This window comes from Protopterus annectens, chromosome 13.part0, assembly GCF_019279795.1.
Source record: "Protopterus annectens isolate FY-2018-M chromosome 13.part0, PAN1.0, whole genome shotgun sequence".
Lineage (NCBI taxonomy): Eukaryota > Metazoa > Chordata > Ceratodontiformes > Protopteridae > Protopterus > Protopterus annectens.
In genome coordinates this window covers 352,418,222-352,445,644 of record NC_056747.1, presented here as the reverse complement: position 1 = coordinate 352,445,644, position 27,423 = coordinate 352,418,222, and the positions used below count along the sequence as shown (strand labels likewise).

The 27,423-nt window shown below is 44.3% G+C and overlaps 1 protein-coding gene across 1 annotated transcript in view; it reads right to left on the bottom strand.

Moving 5' to 3' along the window:
* SEPTIN6 (septin 6) overlaps nucleotides 1–27,423 on the bottom strand; it is a 1,039,180-nt gene that overhangs the window by 141,275 nt on the left and 870,482 nt on the right. Inside the window, exon 8 of the mRNA XM_044053963.1 lies at nucleotides 9,628–9,760. Within this exon, the coding sequence (XP_043909898.1) occupies nucleotides 9,628–9,760 (133 nt within the window). The remainder of the gene's footprint in view (nucleotides 1–9,627; nucleotides 9,761–27,423) is intronic.

Below are 27,423 nucleotides of genomic sequence, written 5' to 3'. Positions count from 1 at the left end.
TCTGGAGCAATGAGAATAACTTTGGTCCTTCCTCCCTGATCTTTAGGAGTACCCAAGGGGATCAGGAGCAAGGGGTAAGTATACACAAACAGGTTTCCCCACTGGAAGGATAGGGCATCCATGCTCCTGGATGGAACTCTCTGGAACAGAATTTGGTTAGCTGGCAGTTTTCTGGGGTTGCAAACAGGTCTATGTCTGGGCTCCCCCAGTTTTGTGTGATGTTGAGGAAAGTCCCCCTGTGCAACTGCCACTCATGGGGATCCAGGAGTCTTCTGCTTAGCTGATCTGCCAGGGTGTTTTGTTTCTAGTGACTGTGAATGCTGGCACCAGAAGTTCCTGATGTACCACTGTAGTTTCCCCTTGTGTAGTTTGGCTTGGGGTATAGGCAAAATGCAGGAGGCCATGTACCCCAGCGCTTGCAGGAATTTCCTTGCTGTGAGGTGGGTCCTGTGGGCCAGCTGTGTGAAGTATGAATGGAGGAAACTCTGCTTCTCCTGAGGAATAGAAGCTGTTTGAGTAGGTGAGTCCAGAAGAGATCCCAGGAAGGTTAACCTTCTTATGGGTAGGAACTGGGACTTCTCTTGGTTGATAGTGAAACCCAGGGAGGATAGAAGGGTTTGAACAAAAATGAGGTCCTTCAGGAGTCCCTCCTTGGTGTCTGTCTGAATGAGGCAGTCATCCAGATAGGGGTAGATCTGAATGCCCTTCTGTCTGCAAAAGGCAATGACAGGAGCCAAGCACTTGGTAAAGACTCTGGGAGCAATGGATAAGCCAAAGGGCATAGCAGAGAACTGAAAGCGTTGTGAGCCTGCCCTGCAGCACAGGAAACTCCTGCAGGACTTTCTTATTTGAATATGGAGGTAGGCATCCTTCAGATCTAGGGTCACTAGCCAAGCTTGTGGCATCAACATGGGTAAGGGTTTGTGTAAGGTCAGCATTTTGTATTTTGGTACCAGGAGGGACAGATTCAGAGTGGATAGGTCTAAAATGGGGCACCATGTGCCCTCCTTTCTGGGTACCAGGAACAGTCTTGAATAAAACTGTTTTCCAGCGTGCTCCTTTGGTAAAGGTTCTACAGCACCTTGGGCTTAAAGCTTTAGTATTTGACAGATGGCTTCTGTCCTCTGATTTGCTGTTACACCTGAGAAGCCTTAATGTCTGGACCTTTCTTCGAAAGAAAATCTGTACCCGCTGGTAATTTTTAGGACCCATAGATCTGAGGTGATAGCCTGCCAGCTCTGGAGGAAGAGGGAAAGTCTTCCTCCTAGTCTCTCTGGGAGGTTGTGGGGCAGAGGGGGAGTAGAGTCACAGCGTCCTTTGAGAAGGGAAGGGGCTTAGAACTCCCCTGCCTAGACGTTGCAGTGGTCCATTGTCTGGATCGGGTTTGTGTCTGGTAGGTCTGTTCCTGCGTGCTTTCATCTGGACGGGCTTTGTATGAGTAAGAAAAGACGCACGCTTAGTGTGGAAGTTCCTGCTGAACCTGGGAGGCTGGACCTGCAAGAAATCCTTCAGAGTCTGCACAGACTTGGCCTGATTTTCCATTTTCTTGATAACCTCCTCAGCTTGGGCCCAAACAGTTGGTCCTTATCCAGATGTATCGAATCAGGCATCAGGGGCTGCGAAGGCACCTAACTGAATTCCGGAGAACTGATGACCTGCTAAGCGTTAGAGTTGTTGGAAGGCTTACCCTTGTGTGGTCTGTCTCTATCTTTATCCTTACATTTTTTTGGAATGTCTATGGATTGTTGGCTGATGGACGCCATTTTGGAATGCGAAGACGGAAGACTAAATTACCTGGCTACAAAAGAGCTCTACGATGAACGGCTCTAGGGTTATAGGGGGCACAGAACTGGCAACAGGGGAAGTCGTGGTCTGGGCCTAAACAAGTGATGCAGTATGTATAGAAGTCTCTGTGTGGTATTTGCTTTCCACAGGCGAGACAATTAACTTTTTCGGACATCAGTTAGTGCAAGAAAAAAGGATCCCAAACAGGGTATTTAGCTTTAGACGTTTACAGTTGTAATTCAAACTCTGGTAGTGACCGGCCGACACACCTGCAAACTGCTTCTGCTATGGGCTCCATGGCAAGAAAGACTGATGTAATGGTGTCAGCTGCCTTCCTTTACAGCACTGATGACCTGATGTCAGTCAGCAAGCAACAGCAGCAGAAAAACAGACTCTGGCATTCGGGCCGGCCGAGGGCTACCACAGCAGGGATAACCCACAGGTGATGACTGCAACAGTGAAACACGAAGAACATCAACAATGCAGGGAATGTTTAGTTACCTGGGAGCTGGACATTATGAGATCGGTTAGTTTTCTGGTAGTACTGTTGTCTGAAAGGGTTGAAATTTTCTGTTTTAGTAATTCCAGTACATTTTGCTGGAATTTCAGCATGTGGAATTGGCAATTCAGGGCCCTAACGGCTAGGGTAGCTGAAGTATAGGCTTTTTTGCTAATCTATCTAAGGCCCTACTCTGTCAGCTGGGATGGGATTTTTTGAGGAACTAGCCCTAGCCCCCTTAGGACCCTGAGTAATGACTTCTGGGTCAGCTGTTGGATTTTTGAAAAGATATTTGTAGGTGTCTTGCACGCTATAATATTGGTCTGGCTTCCTGGGGGCAGGTGGGAGAGAGTCAGGGGTGAGTGAAGACTCCAGAAAGACATCTTCCACCACATCCAGGATAGGGGGAATGGCCAGGGGTTTATGCTGAGGCAGATCCACAAACTCTTTTTTTGACTGAGGGTAATCCTGTGTCTCTCAGTGGAAATGCCCTCTGAGGGAGTTTAAAGTTTCCCTGAAAGAGGTCCTCAGGAGGGGTGGCGGAAGGAATAAGGTCTTCAGCATCAGAATCTTGAAAAGGTAAAAATGTCTGTTCTTCAGCGTTAGAGTCTTCTAGTCCTGATTCTTCTGAATCCTGGTCAGAAAACCTCAAAAGTGTCTCTTCCTTTTAGCTGAGGACTTGGATAGGTTGGCTTCCTCTAAGGTGATTAAATCCAATGTTATTCTGAGCAGCTGCTGGGACTGCGTGGCAGGCTGGGAGGAATGTAGCTGGAGACTGGGTCCTTGTGATGGGGTCTTTTTAGGAGTAGTCTTGATCTTGGGTCTAGATGATTCAGAGGCCTTACACAAGGTTATCTTAACAGGCGATGTGGTCATCTGTCTCTGCCTGGCGTTGGTCATCAGTACCATCTCCGCAGAAGACAGTGCCTACGAAGTGGCTCCAGACCCAACCGCATGAGTGAAGGCCAACATCCTGGCAGGAGAAGATGGACCCGGTGGCGTACCGGACGCCAAACTGGTCTCAGTAGAGGCCTGCAACAATTAATTGGCTGGCATCAGGGGCTGTAAAGGTGCCTTACTAAGTCCAGCACCTAAACTAAGAGGAAGGCTGGGTGGCTTCAGACCGGAGTCGTCCGCGGGCCTAGCTTTCTGAGGCCTTTCCTTTATCTTTCTTTTTCCTAGGTAATTCCACAGCCTGACCGACAGATGCCATACCTCGATGAGACAAAGAATTGCTGAAGTGTCTAGCTACAATTTCAGCTCTACATCTAATACGTCTATCATTAAACACGGCACATAACTGACATCCATGGATGTCGTGGTCTGGACCTAGGCAGGTGAGACCGAGGGAATGGAAGTCTCGGTGTGGGATCTGTTTTCCACAACTGAGACAATTACTGAATTTCTCTGACATCGGATAAAAGCAAGAAAAGTTTCCCCAATGGGGTACTTGGCTTTAGATGGTTTCTCCCTCTGGCAACGGCCGACCGACACACTCACAAAACTGCTTTTGCTTCGGGCTCCATGGCAAGAAAGACTGATGTAATGAAGTTGTCCGTCTCCTTTTACATCCCTGATGACCTGACATCAATCTCTGCACCTAGAGAGCAGACCCAGGAGGGAAATCCTTTACTCTGGTATTCGGGCCTGCCAAGGGCTACCCAGCAAGGATAACCCACAAGTGATAACTGCAACAGTGAAACACGAAGAACATCTCCCATTTAGATTCGAATCCTGAGGAACTTCCTCATCATGCTATCCATATCTGCTTTGAATAGGCTCCTGGAGGATCAAGCAGAAAAAGGCATTGATGAAGGCCTGGAATGCTTTCTTGGTGACTGTTCAAGGAATGGAGAAAGTAATCTAGATGAGATAGGCTCTGAGAGTAAAGGCAGAGTATAGATCCGAGGAGATCTTTCGACTCTTGGTTTTGGATCTAAAACAGATGAGACTTTTTCAAACATTTAGCTGGTGGCTCCGAGGAAGGAGCTGAAGTTGACACTGAAGTCGCTTAGAGGATCTTTTGTGTGAATTCTTAGCAAGAAAGTCACCCTTCTTATTCTGTTTCTTAGCAGTTTGAGCCTCCTACAAATAGAGTAGAGTGTTTGGAAGGGATAAGACCCTCAAGTATAAATTTATTCCATCAACCAAGGCTCAGGAGTTGAAGCCTTTACAGATTTCACAACCTACGTCTACGTGATTGGAACCTAGACAGTACTCACATTCTGTGCGAGTGTCTGGATTCAGAATTTTGTGCCCACAAGCCACACATTTTTTGAAAAAGGATAGTTTGTCTGACAGTGAAATATCGGAGCAAAATTTAGAACAATTCACTACAACAGGAAAACAAGGATAGAAATGATTTTTTTTAACAAGGAAATAAAGTGAAGAAAAAAAAGAAATGAAAGAATTACCAACAATTAAAAAAAAAAAAAAAAAAAAAAGTACTATGATTAGTAGGGAAAGGGAAGACTACAAACAATGGTATAAAGAGGTTCTCACCGAGTTTGACAAAAAAGGCCTAATATGTAAATGTTATAAGGGTAAAAGAGACGAAACAGAAATAAATGAAATTAAACTCGCTTAAAAGCTGAAACTACTGATTAAACACTACCCAAACCTCGAGAGCTCTCAATCTATGTCTGTTCGTAATGGTGGCAAACCTGAGGTATGTTAGGTTGCTGGGGGCAGTATGGGTAAATGGAAGAGCTTGAGAGTTCAAGATTACACTATCTGGAAGAAGCGGCCAAATCTAATCTGAGGGTCAGATCTGAACCAAACAGATGAGGAATGAATGAAAATGGACATCATCAGAGCAATATTTAAAAAAAAATACAAGGCATTGTTTAGAAGGTACCCTGAGATTCATAAAGAATTTAACTGTGAGTACTAAGAGCTGCTGCCAAGAGGCAGTTTCTGCAATCACAGAAAATGCAATTCAGAGACGTATTAGCTGCAATAAGGAAAGACCTCATTAATCTGCTAATTTGCATGTGTCTGAATCATGTGTTGTTACTGCTAAATCAGCACTTTCCTGTGGCAATCACCACTGTAGCCCCATGCATCGCATTTACATAGGCATCTTCCTCACTCATTCTCACTCGCACAAAAACATACCTCTTACCAGACCCCGAGTTGACATGTCCCTAATGCATCTTATTTTTTCCTTTCTCTTGTAAATCATGAGAGGAGTGCAGTCAATAATGCCAAATGTTAAGAGTTTAATTCTTCATACTGTTAAAAAAAATCTGCATCATGACGCTAGACCTGCTGCTCTATTAAGTTTTTAAGTGACACACAATATTTAAAATCCCCGGTAGACCCTTGTGTTTCTCCCACCTTTAGTTGGAAGACTTCAGCATAGTTATTTAGAGGTATGGTGCCCCCCCCCCATGGGCACATCCCCATCCTGGACCAATTTTGCCCCAGCATTGTTCATCGGAACTCATGGACTATTATAGACAGTTAATACTAGTGCGTTTCATTTTTCTTATAGTTCAAAAAATAAAGAGCAATAAAAGCCTTCCTCAGTTAATGTAGAGTACTAAAGCTATACACTGTTAATCAGCTGCTTACTATGTAAAAGGGTGCAGGTTTTGACGCATTTTGTCGGCATTTTAATTTTTTTTTTCAGTGGCTTAAGCTTGTATGTAAAGATCCCTGGTATCTAGTGATGGCACGGAGGAGCTACATCTCTGCCTTACAAAGCAGCTGTTTCTTGAACCAAAAGTACAGGGTTCAAAGCTTTTTCCCTTGTATTTTGTTTGCTTTAATGACTTATGGTAATTGCAACAGTAACCCTGGTGTCTAGTGTTAAAACCGTTTTCGGTCTCGAGACTACAAGGTTTGAATCCTTGTAAACTTTAAGCAAGAGAAATACCTGGAGTATCTTTGTTGTCTAGTATTCCACCCAACTTTTGTGCTGCAAAACTGCTGTTCTAGTTACTTTCACGTGCTTTTATAGTAGTACTTCAACTTTGCTGGTGTCTACTGCCCTCCAAACATCGCAGGATTTGCTCAATCTATGGGAGACTGGAAATGTGATAGCCCCTGAATACACATTCATACATACAGCGCCTCACCCTTACCAGATTGCACTTAACGAATGCATTCATCCAATCACATACATACAAGTACGTGTGTGTGTGTACATATATATATATATATATATATATATATATATATATACACACACACACACACAGGAACACTCACATATGATCAAACTTTCAGAATTTTGACATTGTGAACGAAGATCTGCATACAGCTCAGAATGGGAGATGTCTCTTTTCCTTTCTGTAGTGCGATCTCGGACTTGGAATATTTAAGTAACGGGGGTGTGGGGTACTTGCCCCCCTGAAGAAACATTTACATATTTTTTTATTTGTTTTGGAATTTCGATATTCCGAAACACAGATCATACGAAATGCGATGTTTTGGAATTTTGAGATTCTGAATCACACACACACACACACACACACACACACACACACACACACACACACACACACACACACACACACACACACACACACACACACCCTTCATCACCTAAATAACCCCTGTTTTGACCACCCAGGCAAACACAGTCACCTGAGATCAATCTGCTTACACAAACAGACACTCATCCCACCACTACCCGTTTCCTAAACTCCCCAGCATGCACCCCTTACATAATCTCATCCATTGGCAGTAATGGGTGAATGCAAACTTTTGGCGGAGTTAATTAACTTGATCAGGTGAGCCAGTTAGAATGGTACAGTGGCATAGCAGAGAGCATTGTTGTCTCACAGCAAGAGGCTCCCTGGTTCAGTTCTCGGCTGGGGTGCGTTCTGTGTGGAGTCTGCATGTCTTCTCTGTGTTTGTGTGGGTTTCCTCACGCATTACAAAAACATGCAGTACAGTTGAGTCTTGATTATCCAAACTAATTGGGACCTAGGGTAGTTCAGATAATCAAACTGTTTGGCTAATCAAACATACATCGAACCATATAAAAAAACTTCTAAAATAGTTTGTTTTTCTGATGTAGGGAATACACACTTCAACCACTGAGGAATTCCAGTAGACAATTAAGAATATTTTTCACACCCGAACAGGTTACTTGGTCAACTTCTTTGAGTCAGTCACCAGAGCTGTGGATGAAGGCAAGGTGGTTCATACAGACTACCTTGATCTGGGCCAAGCCTTTTATACCATTCCCCACTCAGAAATCATACGAAATTCACTAAGCTAGGCATCAACCCCTATATCACTAGGTGGGTTGCAAACTGGCTCACAGACAGAACCCACAGTTGGAAAGTAGCTGACTCCAAGTCAGACTGCCGACTAGTCATGAGTGGAGTCCCACAGGGTTCTGGGTCCTTCTGTTTGGTATCTAGCTCTCTGATGTCCAGGCCAACAAGAAGGGACTCTGGCTGAAAATTTGCAGCAGACTGCAAGCTGGGAGTTATTAACTCCCCAAGTGATGTTGACATCCTACAGAAAGGTCTCACCGAGACAAATGACTGGTGTTAGAACCATGGCCTTAAGCTCAATGTCAAAAAATGTGTAATCATCCCCTTTGGAAAAAACACGATTCCCATGAATTACCACATCGATAGTAGTCCACTTAACACAGAAGGCGTTATATGAGATCTGGGAACACAGGTTGACAGCAGCCTCTCTTTTGACCACCACATTGCCACTGTGGTCAGAAAGTCCTTCTATGTGGCACATCTCATTACTAAAGGTTTTGCATCCAGGAAGAAAGAGGTCATGGTCTCCCCTCTACTCTTCCCACATTAGGCCAGTCATGGAGTACAATGCCCCATTTGGCATGTACCTCACTAAACATCTGCAACAACTAGACAGGCCGCAAAAGTACCTCACAAAGAGGATCCTAGGCCTTAAACATTTGTCCTATATGGACAGACTAAAAAACTCCAACTATTCTGTCTCATATCGCCTACCTTAGAGGCGATCTCTGCTCGACTTACAAAGCCATGCCTGACCCAGCTCCATTAGAAATGCTACCTCTAAAGAAATCAATTGCTCTGCACCACACAGTCCAGAGACCTCAACCTCATTACCACAATCAACAGAACATTTTGGAGGGACAGGTTCATAACCCAGAGACTGCCCATGCTATGGAACAGACTTCCCCATACATGTCAAGCAGAGCACCTCACTGGCCCTCCAACAGAAATATTGATGAGTGGATGGGAAATAGAAAATTCACCCCAGGGATCACTCACAGTGGCTTTACTTGACAGAAGCACTGGGAACTACGATCGGGTGGCACGATGCCAGGGTAATCCTATGGGATAGGCTTGTAAAGGCACCAGGGCCATTAGCCTAGTCCACATCTTTGAACAAGTTCAAAAAACACACACAAGCGAATACATATAATGTTTACATACTCAGACTAAGATTTTTCCTCCTCAAAAACTTTGGAAGGATACCCTGTCGCCATGTGTAAAAATGGGAAAAAAGGGGATTTGGATGGAATGGAGTTAACTAAACAGCTGTGTAAGTGCCTTATTACGAGCATTTCTACGGGACAGCGCACGTCTAACTAGCATACACTGCTCTCCTGGGATGCTTCATCAGCAAACTGGATGAAGATCTGGCCCACCATAGTGATCCTAAAGATGCCATAAGATCACTGTGGTGGGACTGTCTCTGAAACAGAAAGGACCAGTGCCAATAGCTGCAGCCTTTTCAACCTTGCTCTGAAAACAGCAATGTTAAGAGTAGCAGTGCAGTGACGGAAAAGCTAGCACACATTTGACAGCTCGCTAAAATGCTCTGCATGCTTACTTTGAAGAAAAGCTAATGGCAGAAAATTAAGGCTCTGATAAACATGCCAAGAAATATAGACTGAAATGTGTACAGTAATGGTAAACCTCCAGAATACAAATATTGAGCTTTCTTTGCTACATTTTATTATGAAACAGCATGTTTAATACCAAAACAGTGCTTAGCTGTAAAACTATAAAGCAGACATAATGGAATGGCAATGACCTCATTTCTGAGACCAAACTCCTTAATCTCTTGCTTCAAGTCTGCCGCCTCCTCAGAGATGGTACAACCCTGATAGAGGTTTATATTAGTTGGGGGGGGGGGGTGGCTCCCAGAATGCTTGGTCAAAGGTAGACAAGAACTAGTGCTAAAGGAATGTGCAGTGGGAAAACAATAAGTTTACCCTCAGTATTTAAGGACCACTTCCAAATAATACTAATACAAGAAAGTCAATACCTGCGCTGGCATACATGCATGCTATATTTCAGTGTTACTGCACCTAGAAACTAAAATAGAGATTAAGATGGTCAGACTACTTGAATTATTTTAATTTCTTCCTTTACCTCCTTTTCAGCCTCTTTGAGCTCAGCTTCCTTCTCTTTGACTCTCTGGACGAACATCTGTCTCATTTCTTCTTCCTTTTTCTGTAATTCACCCAAGAACTCATTCCTCTTAGCCTCATAGGTCTCTTGTAAGCTATTGAAAAAGGGGAGAAAACTAGATTATGTCTGTATTTTACAAAACTATCAGTCATACAAGGAACCTTGCCATATACTGGGGACTGGCATGAGATCCCCTCAGGACAAACAGAACAAAACCCTGTTATCCCCCCATTCCTTAAAATCTCCATGAAATTATTTTGTACTTGTATGATTTTATCAGCAGCTTAATGTTTGCCTTTAGTAAAATGTATACTTCTTGATATTGTTCAGCACAGTAAAAACCACAAGTCCCTTTCCAATCAAAGAGTGATAGCCCACAAGGACATTTCAACACAGCTTAACAGATGGGGTTTAACATCCAACAAATGGCAGTTCAGCCTGAGCTTTACTTTCTGTAAAGGTGCCTGTTCCATAATCCCTTTTCCTTACTTTGCTCAGTTAACTTCTCGCACACCTCGTCTACCTTCAGTTTTGAGATACAAGGAAATTGGGGGGAAAAGCTGCTATCACCATCTGCCATTCTCCCCTTCAATTTTCTTTTGATGCAAGTTATACAGTTTCAGTCAGTGGCCTGATCTGAAGAAGACTGGAAACTGAGCAGTTTTCTAATAACGGATTTTGTGTGCATGTGGGGGTAGGCTGGGGTGGGATATGGTATGGTACAGGCTTCTGCCTGCTTATACAGTCTTAGCTTGAAGCTGAGAATTCTTGCCCAGACACATGAAAAAGTACAGTTTGTGTACCTACCATAAATGTAGATGTTTGAGTGTATTCACTGTTGCAGTCATTACTCTTGGGTTATCCTGCTGGCAGGCGACCCGCGGTCGGCCAGAATTCCAAAGTCTAGGTCCGGCGTCGGTTGCTGTCACCTCTTCCCAGTCAGTGCGCCAGGGGTATATAACAGATGCAGCCAACGCCATTTTCTTCAGTTTTTCTTGCCCCAGATGTCAGGTGCCCACAAAATAGGCTAAAAATATTATGCCAATAATTATGCATGCAGTAAAATAAACATTTCCTTCATCCACAAGCAAATACACCACACAGGTTGTATAAGATACGAGAAGTATAGGTAAGTCCCAGCAAAGAAAAGGGGGATGGAGGGTGGGTAACCAGCACTACAACAGTGAATACACTCGAACGTCTACATTTATGGTAGGTACACAATTGTAGTATGTTCATCATGTTTCATTGTTGCAGTCATTACTCTTGGGTTGAATCCCAAAGTTAAGGTTGGGTGGCTGGGCCTAAAGAGGATTAGGAGAGGCTATAAGGCCTTGCAGAACTGCAGTGGTGAAGCCTGCTCTGGATTTAGAGTAAAGAGGTAAATGGTAGTGCTTTGTAAAAGTGTGCACTGAACTCCAAGTTGCAGCCTCTAAAATGTCTTTGGTTGGTACTCCTCTGAGAAAGGCTGCTGAAGTGGCTGCTGCCCTGGTAGAATGAGATCTAATGGCCTTGAGCACTGATTTGCCATGTCGTGAGTAGCAGAAACGAATACAGTGGCCTATCCATTTTGAAGTAGTCTGTTTTGAGATGGGCTTTCCTTGAGATCCTGCAGCATATGCCACTAAATGTTGCTCAGTTTTTCTGAACGCTTTAGTTCTGTCCAAGAAGAAGCATAGTTGTCTGTGCATGTCCAAGGAATGCAGAAGTCTTTCACCCTTATTCTGTGGGTTTGGATAAAAGGTAGGCAGATGAATAGTTTGGTTGAGGGCCACACTGGACACTACCTTAGGCATAAATGTAGGGTTCGTTCTTAGAGAAACTCTGTCTAGGTGGAAAATGATGTAAGGTTCCACAGCCATGAGTGCCTGTAACTCTGAAACTCATCTTGCAGAGGTTATTGCTAGGAGCAGAGCTGTTTTCAAAGATAAAAACTTTATATCAGCTGTATTGGCTGGCTCAAAAGGCGGCAGTGTGAGTTTTTCCAAGACATAATTGAGGTCCCATGCAGGTATAGGAGCTCTCCTTGGAGGTCTTATGTTTTTGGCCCCTCTGAGGTACTGTCTTATTAATGGATGGGAAAAAATAGGAGGTTCCGTATTGTACTGAGCTGAAATGGCTGAGGCATGAATTTTAATTGATGAAAAGGATAGGCCTTTGTCCAGCATCTCAGTTAGGTATTGTAAAATCTGAGGAATATTTGGTACAGATGTGTCAAGTCCTTGTGCCTGGTTCCAAGCACAGAATCTTCATTTGTCTGCATAAGATTTTCTGGTACTGGGCCTCCTGGCCTCCAAAATAACATCCATCACTGCTTTAGAGAGAGGTGTGTTTTGAATGGTTACATTATCCGCCATGCTGCCAGATTTAGGGTCCCGAGTTGGCTGTGCAGAATCTGATTTTTCACTAGGTCAGTAAGTGAGGAATAAGAGGCAGTGTCCAGGCTGGGCCTTGAGACAAGTGTTTTAGGATTGGGTACCAGTGCTGGCGTGGCCAGTCTGGGGCAATCAGGATCATTTTTGGCTTCTCTTGTCTGACCTTTAGGAGTACCTTGGGGAGAAGAGGCAGAGGAGGAAAGGCATATACTGTTAGACTTTTCCAGCTGAATGACAGAGCATCCACTTTCCATGCTTGCTTGTGATAAGTCCTTGTGCAGAATGTCTGTAGTTGGCAGTTGTGAGGGGAGGCAAACAGATCTATGTCTGGGGCATCCCCATTCCTTTGTTATCATGCTGAAGACTAGTGGATCCAGTTTCCATTCGTGGGGATCCGTAAGATTTCTGCTTAGTTCGTCTGCCAGAGTATTGTTCTTTCCTGGCAGGAATTGTGCTTGCAGGTGTACTTGATAAGTCAATGCTGTGTTCCATAAAGTCATGGCTTGTCTGCAGAGGGGGTAGGAATGTGTGCCTCCCTGCTTGTTTATGTACCACATGACTGTAGTATTGTCCGTCCTTATCAGTAGTTGTCCTGGATGGAGTAAATCCTTGAAAGCTGTCAGGGCATTCTGAAAGTACAGTTTTGTACCTACCATAAATGTAGATGTTCAAGTGTATACACTGCTGCAGTCATCACACTTGGGTTATCCTGCCGTCAGGCGGTCCTTCAGTCGGCCAGACTTCCAAAATCTTGGTCCAGCGTCAGTTGCTGTCGCTTCTTTCATGTTGTCAGTGCGCCAAGGGTATACAAGATGCAGCAGACGCCATTTTCTTCAGTTTTTCTTGCCCCAGATGTCAGGTGCCCCCAAAAAGGTAGGCAATGTAAATTGCTAATAAAACATACATAAGAAAAGTAATCAAAAACTTTCAGTTACCAGCAAATACTCCCCATAGGTAGCAAAGGGTAGAAGGCCTAGGTAAGTACCAGCAAGGAAGAGGGGAAGGAGGGAGGGTAACCTAGACTGCAGCAGTGTATACACTCGAACATCTACATTTATGGTAGGTACAAAACTGTACTATGTTCATCATGTTACACTGCTGCAGTCATTACACTTGGGTAGAATCCCAAAGCTGAGGTAGGCTGGCTGGTTCTATAAGGCCCTGCAGCACTGCAGTGGCAAAGCCAGCTCTGGATTTAGAATAAAGAGGCAGATAGTAATGCTTGGTGAAGGTATGTACAGAACTCCAAGTTGCTGCTTCCAAAATGCCCTTGGTAGGTACTCCTCTGAGGTAGGCAGTTGAAGTGGTTGTTGCCCTGGTGGAATGAGACCTAATGCTGTTAGGTACAGCTTTCCCATGGTGTGTATAGCAGGAACGTATGCAGTGCACTATCCACTTTGAAATGGTCTGTTTTGAAATGGCTTTTCCCTGTGCTCCTGCAGCATATGCTACAAACAATTGCTCAGTTTTCCTGAAAGCTTTCGTTTTGTCCAAGCAGAAGCATAACTGCCTGTGTATGTCCAAGGAATGCAGAAGTCTCTCCCCTTTATTCTGTGGATTTGGATAAAAAGTTGGCAAGTGAATAGTTTGGTTTAGAGCCCCACTTGATACCAGCTTTGGCATAAAAGTAGGGTTTGTTCTTAAAGACACCCTGTCTTGGTGGAAAATGATGAAAGGTTCCACTGCCATTAGTGCCTGTAATTCTGAAACTCTTCGTGCTGAGGTTATTGCCAGGAGCAGAGCAGTTTTCCAAGAGACATATTTTAAGTCTGCTGAGTTAGCTGGCTCAAAAGGAGGTAAAGTTAATTTTTCCAAGACTAAGTTGAGGTCCCAAGTTGGAGTTGGTGCTCTACGGTGCATTCTTATGTTTTTAGCTCCTCTGAGGTACAAAATGGTGGGTCTGTGTTGTAATGAGGAGAGATGGCAGAGGCGTGGATCTTAATGGATGAAAAGGAGAGGCCTTTTGTCCAACATCTCAGTTAAGTACTGTAGTATCTGAGGAATATTTGGGACAAGAGGGTCAAGGCTGTGAGCCTGGTTCCAGACACAGAATCTCTTCCATTTATCTGAAAAAGCTTTCCTGGTGCTAGGCCTTCTGGCCTCCAGAATGACATCCATAACAGCTTTGGAGAGAGACATTGCTTGTTTGACTAAGGAATCTTCCATGCAGCCAGGTTTAAGTCTTGAGCTGGCTGTAAAGTATCTGATTGTTTTGCTGAGTCAGAAGATGTGGGATTTGAGGCAAAATTCATGGTGGACCTTGTGATAAGTTCTTTAAGACTGGGTACCAGTGCTGGCGTGGCCAGGCTGGGGCAATCAGGATCATCTTTGGCTTTTCTTGTCTGGCTTTTAGAAGTACCTTTGAAAGGAGAGGTAGTGGTGGGAAAGCATATACTTGTAGGTTTTTCCAGATGAATGAGAGGGCATCCACTTTCCATGCTTATGGGTGGTAAGTCCTTGTGCAGAATTTCTGTAGCTGGCAATTCATTGGGGATGCAAACAGATCTATGTCCAGGCTCCACCATTTTTGTGTTATCATTCTGAATATTTGTGGATGCAATTTCCACTCGTGCGGATCCATGATGTTTCTGCTCAAGTCGTCTGTGAGTGTGTTTTCTCTCCTGGCAGGAATTGTGCTTGCAGATGAACTTGACAGGTTAGAGCCGTGTTCCACAAGGTCATGGCTTGTCTGCAGAGGGGATATGAATGAGTGCCCCCTTGCTTGTTTATGTACCACATAACTGTGGTGTTGTCTGTCTTTAGTAGTAGTTGTCCTGGATGCAGAAGGTCCTTGAAAGCTATAAGGGCATTTTGTATACCTAGCATCTCTCTTTTTGATTGATGTGAAGATGCCTTTGTTCTGTGGGCCACTTGCCCTGAATACATTTTCCTGCCATGTGTGCTCCCCAGGCACAATCAGAAGCATCTGTTGTCAGTGTTTGCCTGGCTGTGAGTTGAGTAAAAGGTTGTCCCTTGTTGAGGTGACAGGCTTGAGCCCACCATCGAAACTCCTGTTGAAGGCAAGGAACAAGTGGTATTACTGTTTCCAAACTGTGACAGTGTTGAGACCATACACTCTTTAGGTACCACTGCAGTTTCCTCATATGCAGTCTGGCATATGGAATTAGTAGTATGCAAGATGCCATGTACCACAAGGCCTGCAGAATTTTTCTTGCAGGGTGTTGGGTTTTTGTTGCCATCAATTGGAAATATTGAGTCAGTTGTCCTTGCTTGTCTGGCGTGAGATAAGCCATCTGGGCCGTTGTATTTAAGCTGGCACCCAGGAATATTATCTCTTGTGAGGGCACTAGTTTTGACTTCTTTTCATTTACTGTGTACCCTAGGCAAATTAGCAATCTTTTGACAAATGCCAGATGCTTCTTTGCTCTCTGCTTGAATAAGGCAGTCGTCCAAGTATGGGTAAATTTGAATTCCTTTTTGTCTGCAAAATGCAATTACTGGTGCCAGGCATTTTGTAAAGACCCTGGGCACAGTAGATAAGCCAAAGGGCAGTGCAGAGAATTGGTAATGCATTCAACCAGCTAAGAATCTGAGGAATCTTCTGCAATTTTGTCTGATAGGGACATGCAGGTATGCCTCCTTGAGGTCCAAAGTTACGAGCCAAGCTTTCTTGCCCAGCATGGGAAGAAGCTGCTGTAGTGTCAACATTTTGAATTTTGGAAAAGCCAGGTAAGTATTTAGAGAAGAAAGATCCAGAATGGGCCTCCAGGCTTTGTCCTTTCTGGGAACCAGAAAGTGTCTCGAGTAAAATCCTTGTCCTTGCTCCTGTGTTGGTACCTTTTGAATAGCTCACATGTCCATGAGTGCTGTAATTTGTCTTTGAGCCTCTGCCCATTGATTTGGTGGCAGATTTGGCATTCCTTTTAACCTTGGCAGAGTCATGGAACCTGTAACCTTGAGATACAATATTGAGAACCCATTTGTCTTTGGTGATCATATGCCAATTGTGACAGAAAAGTGCCAGTTTTCCCCGAGAAGTGCTTGGCAGCTGTAGTGGGAAGTCATTGGGGCTGTTTTCTATAAGGTTGAGGCCTGTCTTCCCCTTCTTTCTGAGTTGAAGCACCCCATTGTCGAGGCCTGTAAGAACCTTGTGGTTGACCTCTGCCTCTTGGACATCTGTATCTGCCCCTTTGAGGTCTGTCTGAAACTGGAAAGGACCAATTTTTTGTTGGCCAATTTCTGCTAAATCGAGGCGGCTGAACCTGTAAGAAATCCTTCACCGTTTGCATAGATTTTGCCTTATCCTCCATTTTCTTTAATACCTGTTCTGCCTTAACTCCAAATAAAACATCCTGCTGCAAAGGTGCATCCAATAATTTTGCTTTAACAGGATCTGGTAAAGTCTGCTCTTTTAACCAAGCATGTCTTCTAATGACAGACCCCGTAACTGCTGCTCTACAGGCCGCCTCTAATGAATCAAAACCACATTGCAAAGTATGTTTTCCCACTTGTTCAGCTGCATGCAATAAATCCTGCATTTCCTTATAGTTAGGAAGATCTGAATTTGGAAGCATTTTTTGTTTCAACTGAGACATCAAAAATTGCTGATATTTAAGCATGTGAAACTGACAATTTAAGGCACTCATTGCTAAAGTTGCAGATGTATATACTTTCTTCCCCCATCTGTCTAACGCTCTGAAATCTCTGTCAGAGGGAAGTGGGTTTTTTGCTGTAGAGGCCTTTACCCCTTTGGGACCCTGGGAAATACTTTCAGGGTCAGCAACAGGGCTTTTATAAAGAAATTTGTGAGAGTCAGGGGACTCTGTAGTATCTGTCTGGCTTAACTGGAGCAGGAGGTAAAGAATCAGGATTTAAACTGGATTCAGAATACACATCATCCATAATATCTAACACTGGCGGAATAGCAAGGGGTCTGTGCTGAGGTAATAAGAAAATCTGAGCCTTTTCTTGGATTCTGAATAATCCTGGCCCTCCCAATGGAAATGCTCCCTCATGGTATGTAAGGTTTCCCCAAAGGAGTAGTCCTCTGGTGGAGAGGCTGAAAAAATTGATTCCTCAGCATCAGAATCCTCATAAGGGGGTAAAAAGTATCCTTGGTCTGAGGATGAATCTGAAGAGATGGACACCTGGTCGGACGAGTCAGTCTGCATCCTGTCTAGGCCTTTTATCAGGAGGAGGGTGGGACCCCCTGATCAGAGTAATTAAGTCTTCGGCCGTTTTGAGCATCTGTTTCGTAGGCATGGAGGCCTGTCCTGGTGAATGTTGAAGTTATTTCTTTGTTTTTAAAGGGGTTTTAGACTTGGCAGAAGATTTAATGGTTAACTGAGTAGGTCTGAAAACACCCTCTGAAGCTGTGGGTTGTTCAACTGCTCTGGATCCCTCTGAAGGGTTAGTCTCGGTAGGCTGCAAATCTGGTGTATCTGAAGGCCCAGCCATCTCCACGTGGGAGTCAGTGGCGGCCTGTGGTTCCAAAGAAGTGGTAGTCAGGGGCTGCGAAGGCGCCTCGCTGAAAACCGGTGACTGGCCTAGAAGAGGCTTTGTCAGTTTTGGGCCTCGGATGCCTGTACTTGTCTTTGCGCTTTTTGTGAATCCCGGTCAGTTGTTCCGGCGGCATGGTGCAATTGAATTTTCTGCCAAAATAATGTCTGGCAAAATCAAACAGACGTTTAATAGTGCACTTGTTAAACCTAGCACAAAACAGACAACCTGTGACGTCGTGGTCTGGGCCTAGGCATGGGATACAATAAGAATCCTTATGAAGTATTTGCTTCCTACAAGAAATACTATTAACCTTTACTGACATCGGTCTGGGGCAAGAAAAAGTTTCCCCAATGGGGTACTTAGCTTTGTAGAAGACTTCGGTTCTGGATTCGGAATGAAAATCTCAGGAGTCGGCCGACCGGCACTTGCGAACTGCTTTTGCGCGGTAAGAAAGACTGAAGAAAATGGCATCGGCTGCATCTTATATACCCCTGGCGCACTGACATCAGGGAAGACGCGACAGCAACTGACACTGGACCAAGAATTTGGAACTCTGGCCGACTGAGGAACCACCTGATGGCAGGATAACCCAAGTGTAATGACTGCAGCAGTGTAACACAATGAACATCAGCTAGCATCTCTTTTTGATTGATATGTAGATGCATTTGGCTTGTGGGCCATGTGCCCTGAATACATTTTCCTGCCATGTGTGCTCCCCAGGCATAGTCTGATGCATCTGTTGTTACTGACAGCCTGGCTGTGGGTAGAGTGAAAGGCTGTCCCTTGTTGAGGTGACAGACATGAGCCCACCACAGAAACTCCTGCTGCAGGCAAGGAATGAGGGTAATTAATGCTTCCAGGTTTTGACAATGTTGAGTCCAGACACTTTTTAGGTACCATTGAAGTTTCCTCATATGCAGTCTGGCATATGGAATTAGCAGTATGCATGAAGCCATGAAGCCCAACGCCTGCAGAATTTTTCTTGCAGATAACTGGGTCTTTGTTGCCAACATTTTGAAGTAAGAAGTTAGTTGTCTTTGTCTGGCGCGAGATAAGCCATCTGGGCAGTTGTATTTAAGCTTGCACCCAGGAATATCTCTTGAGAGGGTACTAGTTTTGTTTTCGTTTACTGTGTACCCTAGGCAAATTAATAATCTTTTTACGAACGCCAGATGCTTTAGTAGAGTGCCCTTGTTCTCTGCTTGTATAAGGCAGTCATCCAAGTAGGGATAAATTTGAATTACTCTGTCTGCAAAATGCAATTACTGGTGCCAGGCATTTTGTGAAGATCCTGGGCGCAGTAGATAAGCCAAAGGGCAGTGCAGAGAATTGGTAGTGCATTGAACCAGCTATGAATCAGAGGTATCTTCTGCAAGATTGTCTGATTGGTATATGCAGGTATGCCTCTAAGTCCAAAGTTACAAGCCAAGGTTTCTTGCCCAGCATGGGCAGAAGCTGCTGCAGAGTTAACATTTTGAATTTTGGAACGTCCAGAAACGCGTTTAGAACAGACAGGTCCAGTATTGGTCTCCAGGTTTTGTCCTTTCTGGGGACTAAGAAAAAATCTTAAGAAAAAGAAAAGAAAAGTAGAGTAAAATCCTTGTCCCTGCTCTTGCTGTGGTACTTGCTGAATGGCCTTCATTTGCATAAGGCTCGAAACTTGTTTTTGTGCCTCTGCCCATTGATTGTGTGGCAGGTTTGGCATACCTTTTGCCTTTGGCAGGCTGTGAAAGTGGAACCTGTAGCCCTGGGACACTATATTCAATACCCATTTGTCCTGGGTGATCATGTGCCAATTTTGAGAGAAAAGTGCTAGTTTTTCCCACCAAGGGGGCTGCAAGAAGATAAGTGCTTGGTGCTGGCAGAGGCAAGTCATTGGGACTGTTTCCTGTATGGCTGTGCTTTGTCTTCTCCAGTTTTGGAGGTAGAAGCACCCCACTGTTTAGGCCTGTATGAGCCCTGGGGCTGGGATCTGCCTCTGGGACGTCTGTATCTGCCTCTTTGTGGCCTGTCCAACACTGGAAAGGATCAATTCTTTGTAGGCCAGTTCCTGCTAAATTTTGGTGGCTGCACCTGTAAGAAATCTACTGTTTGCATAGATTTCGCTTTGTCCTCCATTTTCTTCAAAACCTCCTCTGCTTTAACACCAAATAAAGTATCATGCTGTAATGGAGCATCTAGTAATTGTGTTTGAAAAAGTTTGGCACAGCCAAACGAAAGCGCTTACTACAAATGTTCTTGTTTTTTAGTATTTTTAAATAAGTTGGGCGTATTTTACTAAAGCTTCATTGGATTCAATAAAACTTTTTCTTCAGCCAGTTCGGATTGTATGGTTTTCATCTAGTAATTTTGCTTTAACATGATCAGGCAGATTTTGTTCCTTTAACCAAGCGTGCCTCCTAATGACGGAACCCGTAACTGCGGCCCTGCAGGAAGCCTCCAGAGAGTCAAAACCACATTGCAATGTATGCTTTCCCACTTGTTCAGTTGCATGCAATAAATCCTGTATTTCCTTATTTTCTGTACAATCAGAATTAGTCAACATTTTCTGTTTTATCAGTGACATTAAGTATTGCTGATATTTAATCATATGAAATTGACAATTTAAAGCTCCCACAGCCAAAGTAGCAGAAGTGTAAACCTTTTTTCCCCATCTGTCTAGTGCCCTTGAGTCCCTGTCAGAGGGGACAGGGTTTTTAGCAGTAGCGGCCTTAACCCCCTTGGGACCCTGAGAAATAGTTTCTGGGTCAGCAGTAGGGTTTTTATAAAGAAATTTATGAGAATCAGGAACCCTGTAATATCTTTCTGGCTTAACAGGAGCTGGAGGTAAGGAATCTGGGGAAAGGCCGGACTCTGAAAATACATCTACAATGTCTAGCACAGGGGGAATAGCAAGAGGCCTGTGCTGAGGAAGTAAAAGAAAATCTCTGAGCCTTTTCTTTGATTCTGAGTAATCTTGGCTCTCCCAGTGGAAGTGTTCCCACATGGTATGCAGGGTTTCCCCAAAAGAAAAATCCTCAGGAGGAGAGGCTGAAGGAATGGATTCTTCTGCATCAGACTCCTCATAGGGAGGAAGAGAGTATTCCTGTACAGAAGAGGAGTTGGAAGAAATTGAAACCTGATCTGAAGAGTCATAGTCTGTCTCTTGCCTAGGCCTTTTGTCAGGAGGGGGATGGGAACCCCTGATCAAGGTAATAAGGTTTTCGGCCATTTTGAGCATCTGTTTTTTAGGCATGGAAGTCTGTTCTGAAGAATGCTGTACTTGTTTCTTTGTCTTTAAAGCTGCTGTAGTCTTTGCTTTTGAAGCTGAAGTAGGCTTTACATATAACTGTGTAGGTCTGAAAACACCCCCAGAAGCAGATGCCTGCTCAGCGGCTCTGGACCCATCTGAGGGAAAGATTTCCGAGTGTCCAATACCTTGAGTATCCAGAGGCCTAGCTGGCTCCACGTGGAGTACTCAGTGGCTCTGAGGTAGTGTCAGGGGCTGCGAAAGTGCCTCACTGAGAACCGGCGACTGGCTTAGCAGAAGCCTCGTCGTCGGTTTTGGATCTTGGATGCCTGTCCTTTTCTTTTTCCTTGTGTTTTTTAGAAACTCCGGTCATTGGTTGTTCTGACGGCATTATGTAACTGAATTTTCGGCCAAAGTAATAAGCAAAATCAAACAGACGCTTAATAATGCGTTTGTTGAATCTAGCACAAAACCAACAGCTAGCAACGTTATGATCAGGGCCTAGGCAAGGAATACAGTAAGAGTGACAATCCTTATGAGGTATTTGCTTCCCACAAGAATTACAAATTGTTAACTTTCTGACATCGGTCTGGAGCAAGAAAAAAGTTTCTCCAACGGGGTAGCTTTAATGAAGATTTCGGATCTGAAATTCGTCTGTGGAAATCTCAGGAGTCTGCCGACCGGCACTTGCAAGCTGCTTTTGCTTCGGGCACCGCGCGGCAAGAAAGAATGGAGAAAATGGCGTCTGCTGCAACTTTTATACCCCTGGCGCACTGACGTCAGGGAAGAGGCGACAGCAACTGACGCCGGACCTAGACTTTGGAATTCTGGCCGACCGCAGGTCGCCTGTCAGCAGGATAACCCAAGAGTAATGACTACAACAGTGAAACACTAACATCTACAGGGGTGCTCAGACAGACTGTCTACGGCATGGGTGGTGTTCATATGTAAAATAACATGGACTCTCACTCCACACCTTGTGGGATGGGGTTGGTGAAGGGAAGGGGTTTAGCTAGTGAGAAGAGGCTTCATTTGTTACCAGGATGACACCATCACAAGATACCTCAATGTCATCTCTGTCGCTCTTATGGTCAAAGAGGATGGGCACTCAGCATGGCTGATGGCAGACAGCACAAGTGCCATCAAAATTCTTAAACACAAGTGAAAACTAAACCAACAATATAATGGAAAACAGTGCTGTTATGTACGCCAACCAAAACAAACAAGTGAAGCACAGCGGGGATGCAGGAAAGTACAGTTGTGTACACTTACCATAAATGTAGATGTTAGAGTGTATTCACTGTTGCAGTCATTACATTTGGGTAATCTGCTGGCAGATTGCCCTCAGTCGGCCTGATTAACAAAGTCTTGGGTCCTGCATCGGTTGCTGTCCCTTCTTCCATGACGTCAGGGGTATAAAACATGCAGCCAACACCATTTTCATCAGTTTTTCTTGCCCCAGATGCCAGGTGCCCCTTATATATATATATATGCGCATGTAAATTTAGAACACAAAAAATATACCTCCAAATAAAAGCAAATACAACAAAAAGGCTTTTGAGCATAGTAACAGAAAGAAGAGGTATAAAAACAGAAAAGGAGGGGGCTGGCAGGTGGGTAACCAGGACTGCAACAGTGAATACACTCTAACATCTACATTTATGGTAAGTGTACACAACTGTACTATGTTCTTAGTGTTTCACTGTTTCAGTCATTACATTTGGGTAGAATCCCAAAGTTATGATTGGGAGGATGGAATTATACAGCATTAGGAGCAACTATAAGGCCCTGCAGGACAGCAGTGGAAAAGCCTGCTCTGGATTTAGAGGAGAGGGGTAAATGGTAATACTTGGTGAACGTATGAAATGAGCTCCAGGTAGCAGCTTCTAGAATGTCTCTGGTAGGAACCCCTCTGAGAAAGGCTGAAGAAGTAGATGCAGCCCTGGTGGAATGGGATCTGATCCCCTTGGGGACAGGTTTACCATGATGCATGTAGCAGAAACAAATACAACGGCTTATCCATTTTGAAATAGACTGCTTTGAAATAGCCTTATCCTCTGCCCCTGCAGAAAATGCCACCAATAGTTGCTCAGATTTTCTTAGAGATTTTGTCCTGTTCAAGTAGAAACTTAGTTGTCTGTGTACATCCAATGAACGCAGAATCCACTCCCCCTTGTTCTGTGGATTTGGGAAAAAAGTTGGCAGATGAATGGTCCGATTAAGAGCCACACTAGATACCACTTTAGGCATAAAGGATGGATTGGTCCTGAGCGCTATCCTGTCCGGGTAGAAAATAATAAAAGGCTCCACTGCCATGAGAGCCTGTAGTTCTGAAATCCTTCTAGCTGAAGTGATTGCTAAAGAAAAGCAGTCTTCCGAGAGAGAAATGTTATGTCTGCAGTAGCAGCTACCTCAAAAGGAGGTAGGGTGAGCTTTTTCAACACAAAACTGAGGTCCCATGCAGGAGTTGGCGCCCTCCTGGGAGGTCTTAAAATTTTGGCCCCTCTGAGATACTGCTTTAGCAGGGGATGAGAAAAGAGGGGAGGCTCTGTGTTGTAATGAGCTGAAATGGCAGAGGCATGGATTTTTATGGAAGAGAAAGATAGGCCCTTGTGAAGCATCTCAGTTAAATATTGCAGAATCTGAGGAATATTGGGCATTGCTGTGCTTATTCCTTGTGCTTGATTCCAGGCACAGAATCTTTTCCATTTATCAGCATAAGATTTTCTAGTACTAGGCCTTCTAGCCTCCAAAATGACATCCATCACAGGTTTGCTAAGAGATGTAACTGGTGAAATTAGTTGATTAGCCATGCTGCAAGATTCAGAGTTTGGAACGGAGTGTGTAGAATTTGATAGTTCTGCTGAGACAGTAGATAAGGTGTCTGAGGCAGGTACCATGGAGGAAGGTGTGACCTATTGAGTAGGAGCAGGTACCCGTGTTAGCGATGGAGCAATCAATCATTTTTGTTTTTTCCTGTCTGATTTTTTAGTAATACCTTGGAGAGCAAAGGCAGAGGGGGAAAGGCATAGACTGATAGGTTTATCCAGCTGAAGGACAGAACATCCACTTTCCAAGCTTTTTTTGAGATTGATTCTTGTGCAGAATTTGTCCAACTGATGGATCTTTTTGCCTCACCCCAAAACTATGTCCGGCTCCCCGATTTGTGTGTCAACATGCTGAAGATTTGCAGATACAGTTTCCATTCGTGTGGGTCCATAAGATTCCTGCTTAATCTGCCAGAGTGTTTTGCTTTACTGGCAGGAATTGAGCTTGTAGATGTATTTGGCAAGTCAAGGCTGTGTTCCACAAAGCCATGGCTAGTCTGCAAAGGGGGTAGGAATGGGTACCCCCCCCGCTTATGTACCACATGACTGTGGTGTTGTCCATCTTTATCAGTAGTTGTCCTGGATGAAGAAAGTCCTTGAAAGCTGTCCGAGCATTCTGTATAGCTAGCATCTCTTTCTGGTTGATATGCAGGTGCATTTGATTTGGGCTCCATTCACCCTGAATGTATCTCCCTGCCAGATGCGCGCCCCCCCCCCCCCCAAGCATAGTCTGATGTGTCTGTAGTCAGGGTTTGGGTGGCAGGGGGTGGAATGAATGACAGTCTCTTGTTTTGGTGACAGGCCTCTGCCCACCATAAGAACTCTTGCTGCAGGCAAGGAATGATAGTAATCGTTTCCAGGCTGTGACAATGTTGACTCCATAAACTTTTTAGGTACCACTGAAGTTCCCTCATATGCAGTCTTGCATATGGAATTAGAAGAATGCATGAACCCAAAGGCCTGCAGAATTTGTCTTGCAGATGACTTGCTTCAAAGTGGCCACAAAAGCTCAGTTATCAATTGGATTTGTTTTTCTGGCGTGAGGTAAGTCATCTGGGCAGTTGTATTCAAGCTCGCACCCAGGAATGTAATTATTTGAGAGGGTACCAGTTGTGATTTATTTTCGTTTATGGTGTACCCTAGGCAAGTTAGAAGCTTTTTTACAAATGCCAGATGCTGTAGAAGAGTGTCCTTGTTTTCTGCCTGAATTAGACAATCGCCCAGATAAGGATAAATTTGAATGTGTCTGCAAAATGCAACTACTGGTGTCAGGCACTTTGTGAAGACCCTGGGCACAGTAGATAAGCCAAAGGGCAGTGCAGAGGACTGGTAATGCAAATAGCCTGCTCTGAAGTGGATGTATCTTCTGCCAGATTCCCTGATTGGGATATGCAGGTAAGCCTCTTGTAAGTCTAGAGTTACCAACCAGGCATCCTTGCCTAGCATAGGCAGTAACTGTTGTAGAGTCAGCATCTTGACTTTTGGAATGTCCTTGAATGTATTTAGAATGGATAAGTCCAGAATTGGACGCCATGATTCGTCTTTTCTGGGTACCAGGAAAAGTCTTGAATAAAAACCTTGTCCCTTTTCTGGTACTGGTTGAATAACCCCCATATTCACGAGGGACATAACTTGTTTCTGGGCCTCTGCCCACCTATTTGGAGGCAGATCTGGCTATCCAATTGGAATTGGCAACATGTGGAAATCTGTATCCCTGGGATACTATATTTAAAACCCACTTGTCCTGGGTAATTAGATGCCAATTTTGTGCATGAAGTGCTAGTTTCCCCCCCCAAAGGGGCTGCCAAAAGATAAGTGCTTGGAAATGGCAGAGGAAAGTCATTGAGACTGTTTACCGTAGGGAGGTGCCTTGCTACTTCCAGATTTGGAGGTGGAGGAACCCCACTGTTTTGTTCTGTAAGTTCCTTGTGACTGAAACCTGGAGGCTTTGGAGTGTCTGGGATTGACCTGAGTGGCTCTGGTGGGTACTGGAAAGGACCAATTCTTAGTAGGCCAGTGCCTACTGAATCTGGGTGGCTGCACTTGTAGGAAATCTTTTACAGTTTGCATAGATTTAGCTTTGTCTTCCATCTTTTTCAAAACTTCTACTGCCTTATTATCAAATAGACTGCCCTGTTGTAAAGGAGCATCCAACAATTTTGCTTTAACATGATCAGGCAGATTTTACTCCTTGAGCCACACATGCCTCATCACAGATCCCGTTACAGCGGCCCTGCAAGAGGCCTCCAAGGAATCAAAATCACATTGCAAAGTACGCTTTCCAACTTGTTCAGCTGAATGCAATAAATCCTGTAACTATTTTCCACACAGTCAGAAATCAACATAATTTTCTGTTCAAGTAAGCCCATGACATGCTGCTGATATTTAAGCATATGAAATTGACAGTTTAAAGCCCTGATTGCCAAGGTTGCAGACATGTAAACCTTCTTACCCTATATATCCAGCGCCCTGGAGTCTCTATCAGAAGGCGTAGGATTTTTAGCAGTAGAAGCCTTAATACCCATGGGACCCTGAGAAATTGTTTCAGGGTTAGCAGTACGTTTTTAAAAAGGAATTTATGGGAGTCAGGAACCCTGTAATATCTGTCTGGCTTACTAGGAGCTGGAGGCAGGGAATCAGGAGCCATGCTGGATACTGAGAAAACATCCAAAATGTCTAGAACAGGAAGTATAACCAAAGGCCTATGCTGAGGAAGAAGGAAATCCCTAAAGCCTCTTTTTGGATTCTGAAAAATCCTGACTCTCCAAATGAAAATGTTCCCTTAAGGTATGCAAAGTTTCTCCAAAAGAAAAATCCTCAGGAGGAGAAGCAGAAGGGATGGATTCTTCTGCTTCAGAGTCCTCATAAGGTGGAATAGTTAACTCCTGATCAGAAGAGGAATCAGAAGAAATTGAAACCTGATCGGAAGATTCATAATCAGTGCCTTGCTGATGCCTCTTAGCAGGAGGTGGTTGGGAACCCCTGATCAAGGTAATTAAATCCTCAGCCATTTTGATCATTTGCTATTTAGGCATAGGGGCCTGTGCACATGGCCCAAGCGTTGGTTTTTTAGACCTAGAAGTTGATTTTGGCCTTGGTTTTGAAGATGGCGTTTGTTTAATATACAGATCTTTAGGCCTGAAAACACCCTCAGAAGCCGGGTGCCTGCTCAGCGGCTCCGGACCCATCTAAGGTAGAGACATCCACGGGGTTCAATACTTAGTGTCTCGCGGCATACCGGACTCAGAATGGGTCTCAGTAGAGGCCTGCGAATCAAAATTAGTGGGTATTAGGGGTTGCGAAAGTGCCTCACTGAGAACCGGCGAACCAGCGACTGGCTTAGGAGAAGCTTCATCATCAGTTTTGGACCTCGACAGTCTGTCTTTTTCTTTGCGTTTTTTGTGAATTCCGGTAGTCTGATTGCTAACCGACATTTCTGGATAGTTAAATCTTGAGTCAAAATATTTAGATGCAAAAATATACCGACGCTTAATAGTGCGTTGGTTAAATGTCGCACAAAAGCCACAGCAAGGCACGTTGTGGTTAGGGCCTAGGCAAAGAATACAGTACAAATGAAAATCCTTATGAGGTATTTGCTTCCCATAAGTAATACAATTATTAACTTTTACTGACATTGGTAAGGAGCAAGAAAAAGTTTCCCCAATGGGGTACTTAGCTTTAGGTTGAAGACTTCTGTTTTGAAACTCGAAAATGAAAATTTCAGGAGTCGGCCGACTGGCACCGGGCGGCAAGAAAGACTGATGAAAATGGAGTTGGCTGCATGTTTTATACCCCTGACGACCTGACATCATGGAAGAAGGGACAGCAAGCGACGCAGGACCCAAGACTTTGTTAATCAGGC